General features: G+C 36.3%; 1 protein-coding gene across 2 annotated transcripts in view; it reads left to right on the top strand.

Moving 5' to 3' along the window:
* GABRG2 (gamma-aminobutyric acid type A receptor subunit gamma2) overlaps positions 1-15,330 on the top strand; it is a 364,630-nt gene extending 349,300 nt beyond the window's left edge. Inside the window, exons 8-10 of one of the 2 annotated variants that reach the window (XM_073620837.1) lie at positions 73-278; positions 2,317-2,340; positions 11,258-15,330. In XM_073620837.1, the coding sequence (XP_073476938.1) occupies positions 73-278; positions 2,317-2,340; positions 11,258-11,533 (506 nt within the window). In that variant the 3' untranslated portion in view covers positions 11,534-15,330. The remainder of the gene's footprint in view (positions 1-72; positions 279-2,316; positions 2,341-11,257) is intronic. The other variant, XM_073620838.1, reaches the window with a different exon arrangement.
* The last annotated feature ends 427 nt before the right edge of the window (positions 15,331-15,757 follow it).

Raw genomic sequence — 15,757 nt, 5'->3', positions numbered from 1 at the left:
CCCACAACATCTTACAAACCACAGTAACCATTTTTTTTTGTGTTTTTAAATGGCATCTACTTTTTCAAACAGGTATTACAACTGTGCTCACAATGACCACTCTAAGTACTATTGCCCGGAAATCTCTCCCAAAAGTTTCCTATGTGACAGCAATGGACCTTTTTGTCTCAGTGTGCTTCATCTTTGTATTCTCTGCCTTGGTGGAATATGGCACCCTCCATTATTTTGTTAGTAACAGGAAGCCAAGCAAGGACAAAGAGAAAAAGAAGAAAAATCCAGTAAGTATTTTGGGAGAATTTGTATTAATATTATTATTTACATCAATATTATACAACCCTATATAGCTTATTTTTAATTTTAAAAAATGAGCATTAACCCCGTGAATATGATTGGGCCTTATCAGTTCTGAGCAGGCAGACCACTGATAAACATTTTTATGAGATTAAAACTACTTATTGTTCTCATTAAAGTTTAAATAGTTTGGATTTGCTCATACCATAACCATTTCAAACCAAGATCATGCCATTGCAGTCTCTTCAAATGGATAGCCAGCTTTCATAAGCTTTTTGTTAATTTACAAGCATAAAATGCCAGGGAGACAATTCGTATGTTTTGTATCAAACTGTAGTGGTACTAATATATACAGTAATATATATATATATATATATATATATATATATATATATATATATATATATATACTACACACATGCACACACATTATTATCTTATTCAGTTTTAAATTTGATGGTTAAACAGTTTTGACCAGAAGTTCTGTTTTTAATTTAAAGAGTTTTATATTAATATAATATGTATTTTGTTTTAAATACATTTAGTTTTTTTCAAATTTTACAGTTAAAATTAAATATAATATATTACTACCAGTACTACTAAAAACTAAAAAAAATGGATGCAACACTCTGCTTCAACAGTTTGACATTTCTAGAAATGTTTAGTCAAAAATGTAAAAAGAACATGTTTTAATACTCCCCGGGTGGCACCTGAGGATCTGCACTTCATGTCCTCACCCCCCTGCTTGAATGGTACTAGTAGCCATTCTTGGTTACCACATTTATGATGTATGGTGTATTATTTACCTTGCTCTCCTTTTTCTGTAAAATATGGAAAATACCCTAAATAAACAGTTAAAAAAAAGGAACCTGTTTTAATATACATTGTGAATTCATGGGTAACATTCTCTTAAGGTGATAGCCTCTTTACTATCGTGCTGACTATTCAGCTTTATTTCTTAGTGAGCCACTGAAAAATATGCAGATTTTGATGTCAGATGAATTGAGTTGTATAATTGTTCCACGATTTTATATAGCCTACTCATACGCATATAGTCAAAGACAGTCATCATACAGAGGGGTGTTAGAATTATACTGGGTATATTTCTCGCATGACAGGTTCTGTTTAAATGATACATTTACTATAACCAAGAAAAATCATCTTTTAAAAAATAAATATAAAAAAGGAAAAATACATTTGACTTAAGTAATGGTGTAAATGTAAAAAAGTAAATGTACAAGATACATAAGTCTCGGCAGATGGTAAGACTACTGAAGGTTTTTATATCCCTGAAGTAATGGGCATTTGTTACAAATGGTCCAACAACAGCAACATGTTTATGCCTCATTCTTGTTTTAGTGACAGTGGTTGAGAGGCTTTTGAAAACTCTTCTGTTCCAAGGCAGTTGCTGCAATTGGTCTTGACACATACATTTTTCAATACCTAATTAATTAATACATGGGTATTTTTAGAATCACCTTTTTAGGATCCTAGAATCTGTATATGTCTAGGTTCCCCCAGAATTGATGCCTGTAGCTGCTGTGCAGTAGCGCCTCTTGTATTTTGTTTCACAAATGTATGTTAGCAAGAGGCATTGAAGCACTATAAATAGCATTCATTCACAGAAGTTGTTCTTTTTCAGAAATATCACTGATGTTGTATTATGTGGATATCTAAGATGCAAACGCTGTTTAGGAAAGTTACTTAAGTCACAACATGTGTTGACAAACCTGGGAGCATTATGATACAAAATTAAATCCTGGGACTCTAACTTATTAGTTTAATGATATATTGATAATTTTTGCTAAGTTTCAAGTACTTTAAGTTTTTTTTAAGCATTTTTTAACCTATAAATCCTGATTATTTAGAACCACTTTTAATCTTATTTGTATTTTAGTTACATTGTTTTAGCAGTTGAGCAATGTGTTTTGATAATGCTTCAAAGGTTTTTCCTTTAATTTAAAATTTTCTTTCATTATTTTACTCCTAAATCCTGATTTTCCTTTCTTATCTGTACAACAAAAGCTTCTCTGGATGTTTTCATTCAAGGTATAATGTTTCTGGAATGGAAATTCACTGCATGTGTCTGCTGAATTAAACTATAAAAGCCTAATTTATGATTGGCTTTAATTTTATTTTTTTAAGCAAACACAGTATGGAAAGAATGTTTTTGTAGAATGAAAAAAAAATAAGGTTAATAAGTTGATTCAGCAGCATTTACACACTTCACAGTTGAAAAACAATGTTATTTAATGGTACTTTTCATCTTTTATTGGTTAAAGGACACAAAAAGTATCATCCCATTTCACTGCTCCACATAAGTATGCCTTTAAAGAATGATGCAAAACTTTAAGCCTTTGTTCTGTCATTTGCATAATTTTTGCCACATGTTGAATATTAGTTTTAGAACTATTCATATTTGTGGCATTATTGCAGATGACAGCTTGTTATCACTAGAGCTGCAGTACACCTTGTACATTACCTTCATTTTCTCTAATGTCTTCATAACCCATATGGGCGAATTCTGAGAACCAGAGAGGAATAATAACATTATTTAAAATTATTGCAAGTTTTTTTAAAGTAATCAACTTTGACTTTGTTTTTGTAAAAACAAAATATATTTATTCTAATATACTCTGGATGTAATAGTATGTAAATTTAATGCCAGCCTTTTTTTCTGCTTTGTCAGCAATTTTAAATTAAAAGGAATGTTAGTTGTAACAAAATATGAAAAAAATGTATTCGCCCATATTTTGCAATATCACTGTGTAGAGTTGGAGAAATAGCATTTTTTTATTTTGAAAATGTATGCAATGAAATATATTGTGATTTTATTTTTAATTTATGCCTGCTTTGCAATTCAATTCAAGCTTATTAAAAAGATAATCTTTTTTTTTTTTTTTTTTTTTTTTAGTATTATGTATATACACACAAACTGTTGGCACATTTACCTACTTATTCATATATTGCAGGTTGTATCATTTATACTGTTTCTAATAAGTTGAAAAAAAAAAAAACATTTGAATATTGTTCTCTCCTGACTACCTGTGACTACCTGTGTACTCACCAAGTTAAGGATGCTGTCACATGATGAAGCACAGGGAACATGCAAAGAAACTGCTGTTGCTTCAATGAGTAACTCTGGCATCTAACGCATTGGCACAGATTTATATGTGTGTATATTTGCTCCAGTTATCCAATCACATGAAAAGCATCTGCACATGCTTAGATATTCAAAGCGAACATAAATTTGCTTTCCAGGTGCTTTGAGTGAATATTCACACACTGTATTAAGTGAAGATGCTTAACTCCTGTAGTACATCAGCCTCATTCAATCAGTACCCTCACCTTGATGAGTTCACAATAAGTATATGTAAAAGAGGAGTCAACATGGGCCCTGTCTCATCTGTGCCTGCTTCAACTCCTATTTCCATACTGTTTTTACACATTTGATTATTAGCTTCTGCTTAAATCATTGATAGACTTAGCCTTATTTACTTAAATGTATGAACAAAGCATATCCCTCTATAGTGTGTACTTGCCTCAATTAGGAACACTAAGGGGGTTATTCACGAAAGGCAGATCCACTTTGCACTACAAGTGCAAACTACAAGTGCAAAGTGCTCTTGAAATTGCACTGAAAGTGCACTTGGAAGTGCAGTCGCTGTAAATCTGAGGGGTAGATCTGAAATGAGGGGAAGCTCTGCTGATTTTATTATCCAATCATGTGCAAGCTAAAATGCTGTTTTTTATTTTACTTGCATGTCCCCCTCGGATCTACAGTGACTGCACTTCCAAGTGCGCTTTCAGTGCCATTTCAAGTGCACTTTGCACTTGTAGTTTGCACTTGTAGTGCAAAGTGGATTTTCCTTTAGTAAATAACCCCCTATGTGTCATTTCTGTCTGCTGCTGAATTCCTCTGCTATCTTTATGAGTTACCGTTTTACAAGTTTTCCTGACACCAAGAGAAAAATGGCTCTCTGTTCCTGTGATCTGTGTTGGGGGGGGAATGTCCCTTCCCTCCAATCAGCAATCAGAGCTCTCCTCACTGAGATCTGCAGAGTGTAATTTCAGCTCACCGCCCCCTGTATTCTCAACTATTAGACAATCTGTATAAATTCAGCACATTGAACAGCTATAGAGAAAAGAATACTGCAGAATAACAGGTACAACTTATGTAGGAGGATTTGTTTCATCTCTGTATATCACCTATGGCCACCCATTTCATTGGGAATATGTAACGATTTACAACCATTTTAAAAGGGAAGATTACTGCCATCCACAGTGAGCAATGTTTGGTCTTCCTTGCTGGCAAAATGATGCTTATTTACTTGGGCATTCATGTGTATGGGTGAACATGGCTATGGTTAGTGGACGATCTCTAGGACTAAACTTAAGCAAATTACAATATATCTTAGGTAATTTACAGCACAATAATTCTATTTGAGTGTTCAAATTGCAATATTTTGAATATAATCGAACAATTTCAAATACACAGCAAAGCAATATGCAAATAAAAAATGCATTATGTCTGAACCCTTCACAAGAGCTCCTCTTTTTTTTCTCCTTTTTGGTCTGTTAAAAATACTTTTGAAAGTTGTATCTGTTTGCAAAAAAACTATTGGTCCTTCCAAAAATACAGTAAGTGCATAGATTCTTGTGCACGCCACAGTGTTATCTCAAATAGTGTTATGAGTGTTATGGAGATGAGGAGGGGGCAGTGTTTAGCAATCCTGTTCTACAGTGACAGCACTGGTCCACCATAGATGCAATACACTGCATGAGTGTTGTCACTCTAGGACAGAAAGTGTGTACCAGGAAAAAGAAAAAAAAAACTTTAAAAAACAAAATTAATGCAGCCACCACCTTTAAGGACTGGTAAGTATGGATGAGCCGAACACCAGAACATGCGAACAGGAAAAAAGTTCATTCGAACACGCGAACACTGTTAAAGTCTATGGGACACGAACATGAATAATCAAAAGTGCTAATTTTAAAGACTTATATGCAAGTTATTGTCATAAAAAGTGTTTGAGGACCTGGGTCCTGCCCCAGGGGACATGGATCAATGCAAAAAAAAGTTTTAAAAACTACCGTTTTTTCAGGAGCAGTGATTTTAATAATGCTTAAAGTCAAACAATAAAAGTGTAATATCCCTTTAAATTTCGTAGCTGGGGGGTGTCTATAGTATGCCTGTAAAGGGGCGCATGTTTCCCGTGTTTAGAACAGTCTGACAGCAAAATGACATTTTGAAGGAAAAAACCCATTTAAAACTACTTGCGGCTATTGCATTGCCGACAATACACATAGAAGTTCATTGATAAAAACGGCATGGGAATTCCCCACAGGGGAACCCCGAACCAAAATTTAAAAAAAAAATGACGTGGGAGTCCCCCTAAATTCCATACCAGGCCCTTCAGGTCTGGTATGGATATTAAGGGGAACCCCGGCCAAAATTTTTTTAAAAATGACGTGGGGTTCCCCCTAAATTCCATACCAGACCTGGTATGGATTTTAAGGGGAACCCCGCGCCAAAAAAAAAAAAAACGGCCTGGGGTCCCCCCAAAAATCCATACCAGACCCTTATCCGAGCACGCAACCTGGCAGGCCGCAGGAAAAGAGGGGGGGATGAGAGTGCGGCCCCCCCTCCTGAACCGTACCAGGCCACATGCCCTCAACATTGGGAGGGTGCTTTGGGGTAGCCCCCCAAAACACCTTGTCCCCGGTGGTTGTGGGGGTCTGCGGGAGGGGGGCTTATCGGAATCTTGAAGCCCCCTTTAACAAGGGGACCCCCAGATCCCAGCCCCCCCGTGTGAAATGGTAAGGGGGTACTTACCCCTACCATTTCACTAAAAAACTGTTAAAAATGACAAGAGACAGTTTTTGACAATTCCTTTATTTAAATGCTTCTTCTTCCTTCATCTTCTTCTTCTGGTTCTTCTGGTTCTTCCTCCAGCATTCTCGTCCAGCATCTCCTCCGCGGCGTCTTCTATCTTCTTCTCCTCGGGCCGCTCCGCACCCATGGCATGGGGGGAGGCTCCCGCTCTTCTCTTCATCTTCTTCATGTTCTTCTCTTCTTCCTTCTTCTCTTCTTCTCTTCTTCTCTTCTTCTCGTCTTCATTTTCTTCTCCGGGCCGCTCCGCATCCATGCTGGCATGGAGGGAGGCTCCCGTTGTGTGACGGCGTCTCCTCGTCTGATGGTTCTTAAATAACGGGGGGCGGGGCCACCCGGTGACCCCGCCCCCTCTGACGCACGGTGACTTGACGGGACTTCCCTGTGACATCACGGGGCATGCCACAGGGAAGTCCCGTCATGTCTCGTGGCCCCGCCCCCCATTATTTAAGAACCGTCAGACGAGGAGACGCCGTCACACAGCGGGAGCCTCCCTCCATGCCAGCATGGATGCGGAGCGGCCCGGAGAAGAAAATGAAGAAGAGAAGAAGAGAAGAAGGAAGAAGAGAAGAACATGAAGAAGAAGATGAAGAGAAGAGCGTGAGCCTCCCCCATGCCATGGGTGCGGAGCGGCCCGAGGAGAAGAAGATAGAAGACGCCTCGGAGGAGATGCTGGACGAGAACGCCGGAGGAAGAACCAGAAGAACCAGAAGAAGAAGATGAAGGAAGATAGAAGAAAGAAGAAGCATTTAAATAAAGGAATTGTCAAAAACTGTCTCTTGTCATTTTTAACATTTTTGACAGTTTTTTAGTGAAATGGTAGGGGTAAGTACCCCCTTACCATTTCACACAGGGGGGTCCGGGATCTGGGGGTCCCCTTGTTAAAGGGGGCTTCCAGATTCCGATAAGCCCACCGCCCGCAGACCCCCACAACCACCGGCCAGGGTTATGGGGATGAGGCCCTTGTCCTCATCAACATAGGGACAAGGTGTTTTGGGGGGCTACCCCAAAGCACCCTCCCAATGTTGAGGGCATGTGGCCTGGTATGGTTCAGGAGGGGGGCCGCACTCTCGTCCCCCCTCTTTTCCTGCGGCCTGCCAGGTTGCGTGCTCGGATAAGGGTCTGGTATGGATTTTTGGGGGGACCCCAGGCGTTTTTTTTTTTTTTTGGCACGGGGTTCCCCTTAAAATCCATACCAGGTCTGGTATGGAATTTAGGGGGACTCCCACGTCATTTTTTTTTTTTTAATTTTGGTTCGGGGTTCCCCTGTGGGGAATTCCCATGCCGTTTTTATCAATGAACTTCTATGTGTATTGTCGGCAATGCAATAGCCGCGAGTAGTTTTGAATGGGTTTTTTCCTTCGAAATGTCATTTTGCTGTCAGACTGTTCTAAACACGGGAAACATGCGCCCCTTTACAGGCATACTATAGACACCCCCCAGCTACGAAATTTAAAGGGATATTACACTTTTATTGTTTGACTTTAAGCATTATTAAAATCACTGCTCCTGAAAAAACGGCCGTTTTTAAAACTTTTTTTTGCATTGATCCATGTCCCCTGGGGCAGGACCCAGGTCCCCAAACACTTTTTATGACAATAACTTGCATATAAGCCTTTAAAATTAGCACTTTTGATTTCTCCCATAGACTTTTAAAGGGTGTTCCGCGGCATTCGAATTTGCCGCGAACACCCCAAATTGTTCGCTGTTCGGCGAACTTGCGAACAGCCAATGTTCGAGTCGAACATGAGTTCGACTCGAAGCTCATCCCTACTGGTAATTTTGTTCTTTGATTTAGATACACTTTAACAATATTTTGTAAATATGTATCATTTAAATACTCATATATAATACACAAAATATGAAATTGTACACTTGTATAGTAAAATACTTTTCAATTGAACATTACCTCATTGATTCTAAGGACAAACACTTCGTAGACTACATGTGCACATGTTTGCACATATTTGCTACTAATTACAGTATATACTATTTGGCACTGGAATACTGGCTGTGCTGCATGACTCAGGGACCAGGTTAGCTGTTGCTATCTCCTCTGGGTGTTTATTAATCTGCATGCATGCAGCAAAGTGTGGATTAATGCTTACTAATACAGTATGTGATCCATTGACTATACATAGTTAATGTTTTGCAAAAATAGATATTTCTTTAGAAATTAAATCTTCCCTTTTCTGACCACACAAGCATATTTTAAACTGCAAAAAATAAAAAAAATTGGTAGGTTTTTAAATATGAACAATCATTCAAAATATATATTATGTGCAAAATAATGTATCACAACATATATAAACATAAATATATACATTTATGTAATAGGTAGAGTTGTGAAACACATACACCTAAATTAATTGGGGTATTTTGATGTGTATTTCATTTTAAGAATAGAAAGTATACCTACACATGTCGATGCGTAAATAATTAGCAGTAATTAGTAAAAAAATAATAATAAAATAATAAAAATGTAAAAAAATATATAAAAAATAGTTATCATGGAGATATGTGATTTTGCATGCACGTACGTACCACTCCAGGGGATAATTCATTAATCTGGGGAAAGCTTTTTTAAATTTCTATTCACAAAATGTGTTGGCATTCGGCTAAGTAAAAACGGAACTACTTTAACTTACCCACATACATTTGCATGTGCAGATGATGTTCAGTTTTACTAAATTGGCATGAATTATCCTTGCTGTATCACCTGCAATTAATGGGTGAGGATGTTTTTGAGCCTGGCAAATTAAGTTTATTATCCTTATCTCTTGAGTTTTCTAAATATTCTACAGTAGTTAATAGTATTGGTTAGCTGAAATAAAGAACAAATGAATTGTTATAAAACTTTGATATAATAGTTTGGGCAAATGTTACGGCACTTCTGTTTTATTGTTGAGGCAAGCTAACAAAAAACTGTGTTTCTAATATGGAGAAACATGAATTTAATAATTGATTATGGTGTAAATACAGTACATATAAATTAGGAAATAGAATAATGATAAACCAACAGACATTTCCATTTTCAAATGAAAAATATCACTTAGGCCCCTTTCACACTGGGGCGGTTTGCAGGCGCTATTGTGCTAAAAATAGCGCCTGCAAACCGACCTAAAACTGCCGCTACTGTTTCTCCAGTGTGAAAGCCCCAAGGGCTTTCACATTGAAGCTGTGCACTGGCAGGAGAGAAAAAAAACTCCTGCAAACAGCATCTTTGGAGCGGTGAAGGAGCGATGTATTCACCGCTCCTTCACCACTGCTGCCCATTGAAATCAGTGGGGCAGCGCGGCTATACCGCCGGCATAGCGCCGCTGTAGCAGCGCTTTGCGGGCGGTTTTAACCCTTTTTCGGCCGCCAGCGGAGGTTAAAACTGCACCGCTAGCAGCCGAATACCGCCGCTAAAATGACCGTAAAAGTGGAGCTAAAAATAGCGTTGTTTTACCGCCGACACCCCCACCGCCCCAGTGTGAAAGGGGCCTTATTCAGAAAGTGTGTGCTTTAAAACTTTGTGCAGATAAATTAAATAAATAGAATTAATTATGAATACATATTTTGTGTACTGTATACTGTAGCTAATGTACACCTTTCTAAAGCATACATTTTCTCAGAATAATTTTAGAATATTCATTGAAAGAAAAAAGTCATGTTTTGTAGGAGATCTGGCCCTGTGTGACCCCCCTACAGTCTGAAAGACAAATCCTTCCCTATATGGCTAATAAGAGATTTCTATACAATAATAGATGTTGAGAATGTATTGAATACTTTGAAGTTTATTTGGTATTTATCAGAGGTCTGCTTATATATCATCTTCTTATATCATCCTCCTAAAGTTAACACATGTTCAGTGGGCTTCAGGACAATTACTATGACATTCTTCAACCTCCTCAGCTACAATTAACATTTTGGACCATACTTTTTTCAGGAAATAGTGGAACAAGCAAACACATACAGTTGACCACAAAGGGGCATAAAGGAATATTTTGCATGGTTTTACTCACTGTGCTAAAATGAAGAATAAGACTTTTATTTTTTGGATCTGCAAATACCCTCTGTTTTCAGAAGACTTTTCTGTGTTTACAGGAAATAATATTAGAGTGTGGAAATAGTTATTATGACATTGCAATGTGCCTTTACATGTAGAAATAATGAAATCAAATAGAAAGAATCCTGTCTGTAGCATATTGCTGCTCCGATGTGTAATCTAACCATTGTTACACTAATCATTTTGATTCACCAATTAATTGTTTCCTCTGTACCCTCACTGGAATTTGTTGACATTAAGAACATGCTCATAGCTTAAAGAAACTTCAGCTGATAGTCAACCAAAACAAGACTACACACTATGGAGTTGATATACTAAATGCAAAAAAGGATGTTCACTTTGCAAGGAAATGTTCTTGTATCTTAATGAATGTGGAGAAAATTGACTTGCAAAGAATACCCCATCACTGGCAAAGAAAATTAAAAAAATAGTATTTTTGCTTTCACAGTAATCAATTATATTATGTGCATTTAAATGTTTTTATTTTCCTTGCATACATTTGGGTATTTTTTGCAAAGTGAAACTTCACCACATTCACCAAGCTTTTGGGAACATTTTCTTGCAAAGTGAATAACCCAGTTGCCATTAGTAAAACAACTGCTATCTGTATGAAATAAATTAGGCTCATTTTGATATGCACTTTTTGCACCTTCATGCAATGTTTTTGTTTTACAAAAGCTATGAAACACTTTTTAGAAATGTAAAAACAATGGTGAGAGCATTTTATGTGGATGGAACACAGTACAAAGTCCTAGACTTTTGTCATGCAAATTTTTAAAACTATTTTACAAGGTTTTGATATATTCTGTTCTTTTGCGCTTCTGTCTAGTTTTTGTTAATAAGGAATTAATAATAACCTTAAAAATGAATTAAATAAATAAATAAATAAATAAAAACTGTACTTTCAGGTATTATAGATGATGATAATTATTATTATAGATGATTATAATTTTATATTTTTTTAAATGATATATAGTATAGCGTGATAACAATTGTGTATGCTTTTTTCAATTATATATTAGGCACCTACTATTGATATTCGTCCACGATCAGCAACAATTCAAATGAATAATGCCACACATCTTCAAGAACGGGATGAAGAATATGGGTATGAGTGTCTCGATGGAAAAGATTGTGCCAGCTTCTTCTGCTGTTTTGAGGATTGCCGAACTGGTGCTTGGCGACATGGAAGGATACACATACGTTTTGCCAAACTTGACTCCTACTCCCGAATTTTCTTCCCAACTGCTTTCTGTTTGTTCAATTTGGTCTATTGGGTATCCTACCTTTACCTTTAAAAATAAACAGCGGAATCTCCCATGGAAACATGCACGGCAATGCAGGCCTTATAAAGCATAAATCATTTCATTTATAGAGTAATTTGGTTGGTGTATTGCACCAATGCAAATTGTATCCATTCCTTTAATTCATGGAGTGCCATAATTCAGTATCACTCAAGAAATCTGAAATGGTGGATTATTTTGAAAACTGAGCTGGTTAATTCCCAAACTCTGTATTCATGTTATAGGGACTGATAATGATTCTTAAAAAGGATGAGCATAACAAAAGCGTGTACGGAAATATGTTATGGTGCCATACCATCAGATTAAATTGCTATGTAAATATTTCATTGCATTTCAGTAATGGATATATTATTGACACAAATTTACTGGAATATAGCTGGAAACTCTTTTTATAACAGTACTGACATCTCAACAGTTGGAAAGCACATGTAAAATTATGTAAATATTTTCTTTACCCTTTAGTGCATAGGTCAATGCATGCATCCACTGGGGCCAATATACAGCAAAGATACTATACCATACAGTGTCCTGTCTCCTAATCCTATATATCTACCTGTAAGATTTTAGGTAATAGATAGTCTGAATTTATCTTAATTGCTCATCCATAGACCTTTGTTTTCATGCATGAAAAAAAATGATTTACGGTGCACTTTCCTGGGTACCATTACATATGCCTTAAGGACATCAATGTAAAGCAATTTGCTTTTCTGTAACCCTACTCTTTCAGTATTTTAAACCACCTGCCAAATGGGAAGAGCCAGGCCACAGAAACTTTTTATTACAATTATTGCTAAAATATATTTTTATTTAATAGCTAATAACCTTAGGAAAAAATACTGGTGTGTTATAGTAAGCAGTTGATTGTTAAAGAAAAAAGTTTTATTTTCTAAGATAACTATTTCCATAAATATTTAGTTTAAATTTTGATTTATTTATACAAGTTTAGATGTATTTCAAATTTTAAAACATTTGAAAAATGTTTAGTCTTTCTAAAACTGATATTTAAATTTAAAGTTATGTGTTGGGATAAAGATAATTTACCAGTTTATATATTTTGTGAACTCCATTTTGTAGCTTTTGTCAGAATCCAAATTGTCAACTGACACAGCTGCTAGTATGCATTCAAGTGTGACGTAACAGTTTTGAAAGGATTAGACATTTTAAGCTACACTACTATTACACTTTACAAGCAGATCTAACTAGTTCAGATGAATACAGCCCCAGAAAGCTCTCTCATTTCACACAATTGCTTTATATACTTTGATATTCTGTGTCAGCTTGGATGTCCCCAGAGCCAGCTAAAAACATAAAAAATAGAAGAGTGATGGCAGAAAAAAACTACATGGTACATTGCTTCTGCCCTGCCACATGATGCAAACATTTGTACACCATCATAGAACTAGAAATATAACTGCTGCCATGCAAGTCAGAAAAAAAAAGAGATTAAAAAAGCTGATGACAAAAATCCATATTCATTTTTTTCAATCACTTACGAGCCAAATGGACACATTACAAGCTTAAAATAACATGCAATCACTGTAACAGTCCTCACTAAATCATAAAAAGGCTTTTAAGCCAACATTTCCTTCACTTGTAGGATGCAGGCATAAAATCATCCTGCCTAGTTATTTTTTCCATTTATAGTCTATTAAACAAAAAGTTTTACAAATCATGATTTATAAAAAAAATATATTTGAACAATACAGATGACTAGGTTAGTTCACATACCTTCAAATTAAATACAAATTGCAAAAACCATATGAAGGTACTTAACGTAAAAATTAGCATTTGTTTGAATCAGCAGCAGGAAAATATTTGATTAATTTCAATTTTAGGGCATTGTAGACCTGAATAAAAACATACTATAGCCAGTGGCGGCTGGTGGTTAAAATTTGGGGGGGCAAACAAACCTGCCCCCCCCCACAGGAGACAGATGGCAGCGATCAGGGCCCCCCATGGGTGACGACGATCAGTGACATCCCCTGTGGGGTACAGACGGTGGCAATCAGTAACCCCCCTGCATGGGAGACAGATTGTGGCAATCAGTGGCCTTACCTTAGGAGGCCGATGCTGCTCCTCACTCCAGGGAAGAGCCAGAGCTTTGCTTCTCCTCCCAGCTGAATAGGAAGTGGGTCTTGACTCCCAAGACCTGATTTTCCGGGAGTCCTAAGACTCCCTGGCCAATGGGGTCTTAGGGCCCATTTCCTGATTTTCCAGGAGGAGATTCAGAAAGACAATAGTGAATATTGATTAAAGTGCTCTGCACCCCGAGCCCACCCTTTTTTGAAGCCAATTAGAGCCTCAGTCTCTAATCATGTGCTTCAAAAAAAATTAAAACCCTACTGAAATCCATGCGTCTGGCACCCTGCATGTAGATTAGGGGCTGGGCCCATGGATTAGGGGAGTGGCGCCTCTGCGCCCCTAATGGATGGGCCACCACTGACTATAGCATAAGTTTTATGCTAGGTTCACATATATACAGGTACGGGGATGCGTGTAAATTGCAAGCATTCCCACACCTGCAGGCAAATCACACTGCTTTTTAGCAGGCTCGTAGGGCTGCCATTCATTTTTAATGCCCCCCCCATGCATCTGAAAATGCAAGGTGCGGGTAGCTTTTTCCTGCATTTCCCACAGGTACAGCAGCCCATTCAAATGAATGGCCATCTGTGTCTGGACAAAGCTGAGCTGCACTAATTGCATAGGGTAGAGCCTAGCATTAATCCAGTCTGCATTCAAGATATACTGCACTTGGAAACAATAATTTTTTTTTGAGGTGACTTTTCAGGTGCTACAATGATGACATTTAATTTATAAAACAACTCATTTTATTGTTACAAAACAATGGTAAAAGATTAATCAACAATGACTAATGAAAAATGTTATGCAATAAGGAAAGATTCAGTATGCGTTTCGGTCCAGAACCAAATTGTAAAATTGCTGCTTAAACGCACCTATAGCCCACCATATGCCTATATACTGTTTTTTTTGTTTTGTTTTTTTCTTGATCACTTGCTCAACAACCAGCCATTCAGTACTTTTCTATTTTTATACACCTTGGTGGTGGATGTTTTTTTTAAATCTAACCCTATTATATTTTGGGGTTTTTGTGCATCTTGTGTCCTGCTTTTTAGGCACTAAACTGAAATACTTTTCCCTAATTTCAAGCATATTATTGTAATTTATACAATTTAACATGTTTTGTATAGAAAATAGAAAAATTATATGTATTTCAAATTGTTGGCAGTAGCATATAAATGATTACATTTTGGAAATAAAAAGCTAAATTTAAGGAAACATAAATAGTGCCAATATCATAGCCAAATCACTATAATATACAGAGGGATATTCAGTTAGTTATAGGAGGAATTAATATTCACACATTAATCTGTATGCAAAGCACTAAACACAACATTAGTATGTTTATAACATTCTGAGAAAGAAGGTTGTACTTTAACTTTTTCAAGCATTTACATTATATTTGACATTTGTTTAGCAGTTTATATAGATGTGCATGCATGATTCTTTTTTGTAACATTGTCCATTTGCAGGAATGCCTGCTGAGGATTAATCTGTGCCAAGTTTTGCAAATATCAGTTATAATATATCTACATTTTTATCACAAACTTACATCTCTCTTTTTTAATCACTGATTATTATTGCTACTTACATTTATACAAATGATCTACATGCAAGAAATATATATATATATATATATATATATATATATATATATATATATATATATATATATATATATATATATATATATTTTTTTTTTTTTTTTTTTTTTTTTTTCAAGAACCCTACAAACTGATATGGACTCACCTAAACTAAATCAAAACTGTCTATCTATTTTGCCAAACAAATTGTCCACAATGTAATTCGTAGGCATTGATAAACTTTTCATTCAGCCTTCTACTGCTTTGGAACCTTCTGTGTATTATTGAAGACTAATAATAGCTGTGTATTTTCAGGAACAAAATTAGCTACTGAACGCTGTGCAATCTGATCAAAATGTGGACACATCCTTATCTAACAATGGCAATCAGCTCAGCTTTTAGTAGATTTAAATTGCAGCCAAAAGTCTTCTGAATTTAAATTTAACATAAATACAGAATAAACAGGTGAATATGACCTGATTACTGCATGTTTACTCAAGATTTTTGCATTGAATTACATTCTCATTTAATGATCATGATCAATGAGCAATACTTG

This window comes from Aquarana catesbeiana, linkage group LG03 (assembly GCF_042186555.1).
Source record: "Aquarana catesbeiana isolate 2022-GZ linkage group LG03, ASM4218655v1, whole genome shotgun sequence".
Lineage (NCBI taxonomy): Eukaryota > Metazoa > Chordata > Amphibia > Anura > Ranidae > Aquarana > Aquarana catesbeiana.
The sequence above is the reverse complement of the archived record's forward strand: the minus strand, read 5'-3'. Positions and strand labels throughout refer to the sequence as shown.